Consider the following 3,871-nt stretch of genomic DNA (forward strand, 5'->3'; position numbering starts at 1 on the left):
ATTTTGACGTGTTGTTTGAAACGTTCCCATTTTTCGACAATGTTGTGTTCATTAGCATCTTCCAGTGATTTGTTTTCTTTTAGCAATTCAAGAAACTTTTCGTCTTGTAGTAGCTTGATATTAAACTTCCAGAGTTCGTAGTTAAACTTTGCTCTTCGTTGTTTCACCCCTCCCACCGTAACTGATACTGGGCAATGGTCGCTGAATGATACTTGTTCAACAGCGTATTGACTACACTCAGGGGCAAGGTTTGCCGATAAATATATTCGGTCGAGACGGGCATGGCTTGAGCCTTGATAATGGGTATATCTGACCGTATGCGTATTACTAGCCACATTTACGACGTCTTCGAGTTGCAGGTTGCTCAGGCTTTCTTTTAGAAACTGAGCACTAGAATCGTAAGGAGCATTTTGATTCGAACGATCTTCCTTGTTGACTACGCAATTGAAATCACCTAGCAGCAGGACATGTCGGTCACAATTGAGCGTCTTGATCAGGCCCTCGAAAAAACACTTTCGTTGATTCACTTTAGTGGGAGCATACACACCTACCGCTCTTAACTGTAACCCCTCGTAACAAAAATCACAACTAATGAAACGACCTTCTTGACAGGCCGTTACCCCTTGAACTACACAATTCAGCGACTTCCTTAGAAAAAGACAACAACCGCCAGACGTACCAACCGCATGGCTAACGCACACGTCAAAACACCTCCTAAAAGGCTGTACCATAGTGTCAGTGTGCTGTTCACTTTCTACTTTGCTCTCCTGGATTGCTAGTATGTCTAACTGCCTATCCTCCATGAGCTTAGAAAGTCGAAACTGTCGCTGTTTCGAATTGAGGCCTCGGACATTAAGCGTAGCTACACGAAGAGGCGCTTTAAATGCCATGGCTCTCTTTTTTTTTTTTTTTTTGTAAAACAGCACACCTACACCACGGCACTTACATTAGACAGGGCTGTTAAGTACCCCGTCGGGAAACCCGAGATGTTGACGAAGAGCGTAGTTGCCCCGATGCGTACTTGCCCTTTTTTCCGGTTGCGACCTTCCACTCGTGTTCCAAGCGCTGCAGCTTTTGTTCGTCACCCAGTTCGGTCAGCTCACGCGGGCGCTTCGAGGGCGTCCCTTGTTTATCCTTCGTGGCCGCTCCCTCGGTGTCTTCCGCGGTCTGGTAGCCGTCGCTAGGTACGGTCAAAGTCGATTCTGACGAGTGCTGGCTAGCAGCGTCGTCCTCCTTCTTCTTGTCAAGTTCCACTGCTTTGGATGTGTCGTCCCCATTTTTTTGAGTTCCGTCGCTGGTATCTCCCTCACGTACTTCATCAGGCGGCGTAGGAAAGGGCGGAGTTATGTCAAACGCTTTCTCCGGTTCTTTGTTGCCTTGTGCGACAGTCACTGCTGAAACTAACGCCGCCGTTGCCGCCCTCTCCGCTTCCTCGACGTCCATGACGTCGGGGTGCACCTCCTGCTCTTCGGGACGCCCAGTGACGTTAGCGTATGTGCGTACGCAGTCGCGGGCTTCGTGTCCGAACGAGCGGCACTGGGTGCACTTCGGAACTCTGCAGTCCCTCCTGATATGACCCCTCCTACGACAGCGCAGGCATACAGGTGCACGTCCAGGCACTACAACAAGCACGGAACCCCCGAATAACTTGAAAAGGTGTGGGAGCTCGTCGGGCGATAGGTTTTCACGTAGCGTAAGACGCACCAACCTTGTCGTCGACTCGGCGGATTCAAAACCCGCCGCTGCCCAGGTGTCTTGGCGCACGTCCTTGACGTCCCCGAATTCGGTGAAAGTCCTGCGCACAGCCTCGTCCGATACATGAAATGGCACCCAATGCACTTTGATTGTCAGTTCCTGGTGGGCGGGGTCGATGATGGCGCAGAAACGCCCCTTGACCTGAATTCCTCCGGCGGTTATCAGACGTTGTTTTGCTTCTTGCGTGCGCAGCTTAATAAGCCACACATGTCCCATTTGGAAAGGACCGATGCCTCCAATATCCTTGAGCACGCCAAACTGTTGAAGTGGCGTGCGGAAGTCTTCAATCCTGTAAGGCCTTCCGCCAAGGTCGCAGTGTAGGATCAAGCAGGTCTTCATTGAATCCCCTGAAGGCAATGTCGGAAGCAAAAACCTGTAGCCCGAAGGCGCACGAGAGGACCGGTCACCGCGGCTGAACATAGCCGCAGAATCACCTGGCTCGGAGCCAGCCATCACCACGTCCGATCGCTGCGCGAACCGGAAGCAGAACGGCTTTGTGGCGCAGTGGGTAGAGCACCAAGCCACGGACGCGACGTGATATCAGCGTTAGTGACGCGCCTTATATCTTTAACGCATTCAAACTACGTCGTCAGCGGCGTGCGTTGGCGACTCAGCGGCGTTATAGCGGCTTGATAACTGCGTGGTGTACACGTGATACTACAAACCCGATGGAAGAGATGGAAGAGAAGGCGGCGAGGCGGTGGGCTGCGGGGGCCGAGCGCAAGCGCCGCAAGCGGGCCGACAACCGTGCATTCGCACTTTCACATTCTCCCCCTCGGGGAAATGCGGGGGAATTTTTTCTTGTTAAACTAGCTGGCGGTCGCGGTGCACCGGTTCACCCCGAAGGCAACGTTTTCATAGGCACGCTCCAAAAACTTTCGAAACTCTTCAAACAACTTATTTTTTTAAATAATGGTAAAATTAATAAAATCAGTCTCTAATGAGTTACCCCCCAAATATTAATATTGTTCGTAACTACAACCTTGGCCTGCGGAATATTACGCACAACCGTTCCGGCAAAAATACGCTTTACTTCTTTTTTTCTTAGTTTTAAAACAGCCTGTTTTTATTTTCCACTTTCATTATTGCACTCTATTTTTCGCGTTTTTGTGGCACTTTGTTTAAATTTGCCGTCACTAAAACGTTTGAATCCAAGCCAATGATGAAACTAAGGCTAGCGCGAAATATAATGGCGGTCCATGACGACACAGACGACCTTGATGTGAGCCGCATAGACGCTAGCGCCAGCCAGATTCCTCTCTAGTGTATACTGTAAGAAACTCTATGCTTCTGGCGAGAGACAGGTGAAGAGGGAACGGAGGCGTGCGGGGAACCCGTGTCGACACCTGGCGGAGAAAGGTGAGGAGGCCGCCGCCGCGGCGATAATCCCGCGCCACAAAGGAAGGCCAGGGGGCCACGGGCGGCACATAGTCGTGTGTGATGGAGGAAGACGAACATCCAGCTGTGGTCACTCGTACAGCGACGAGTCTTAAAACACGCCACGAGGCGAAAAAAGATTATGAATAAGCAGTGTATTCATTGAAACATGTCTGTATATCATTGCGAAAGCACACCTCGACCACACCTCGCTAATGGGCCTAGCCAGGGCAGTGAGCGTTTCGCTATCAACTAGGGTTTACCAAAGCTAAACCACAGCATTTTTTTATTCACCCCTCCATCGGATTAATGGCATTCCCCTTCTTCTAGACCCATCTCTTGGTATCCACTCTGTTACCCTAATTGTCCACAGGTTGTCGGTTTCTCTCTCTACATGGTCAGCCCAAGTCCATTTCTTTTTCTTTATTTTAACTATGACATCTTCTACGCTAGTTTGTTCCCTGATCCAGGTAGCTCGTTTCTCGTCCCTGAATATTACTCCTAACGTTATTCGTTACATGGCCTGTTGAAACGGCCTAAGTTTGCTTTGTAGTTGTTTAGTAAGGTGCCAAGTTTCACCTTCGTATGTTATAACCGGCAGTTAGTATGCACTGGTTGTACATTTTTCTTTTGAGTTACAGGGGTAGCTTTCCTTTCATTATTTGGGAGTGCTTGCTCTTCAACCTATGCCAATTTTTTACCGGATTTCTCTCTCGTGGTTGGGATCAGCGCCAACCAT

At 49.8% G+C, this 3,871-nt stretch overlaps 1 protein-coding gene across 1 annotated transcript; it reads right to left on the reverse strand.

Annotated features, from left to right (window-relative positions):
- Nucleotides 1–249: 249 nt before the first annotated feature.
- LOC144154144 (uncharacterized) lies at nt 250–2,271 on the reverse strand. The gene has a single exon (XM_077685824.1). The coding sequence runs from the start codon at nt 2,206–2,208 to the stop codon at nt 961–963; it is 1,248 nt and encodes a 415-aa protein (XP_077541950.1). The 5' UTR covers nt 2,209–2,271; the 3' UTR covers nt 250–960.
- Between the last annotated feature and the right edge of the window lie 1,600 nt (nt 2,272–3,871).

The sequence above is a fragment of the Haemaphysalis longicornis genome, unplaced genomic scaffold, assembly GCF_048455015.1.
Source record: "Haemaphysalis longicornis isolate Haplotype H1 unplaced genomic scaffold, Haemaphysalis longicornis Haplotype H1 scaffold_1, whole genome shotgun sequence".
NCBI lineage: Eukaryota > Metazoa > Arthropoda > Arachnida > Ixodida > Ixodidae > Haemaphysalis > Haemaphysalis longicornis.

Bases quoted from the DNA above. Each gene is read 5' to 3' on its own strand.
- LOC144154144 (XM_077685824.1), bottom strand. From the start codon at position 2,208: ATGGCTGGCTCCGAGCCAGGTGATTCTGCGGCTATGTTCAGCCGCGGT.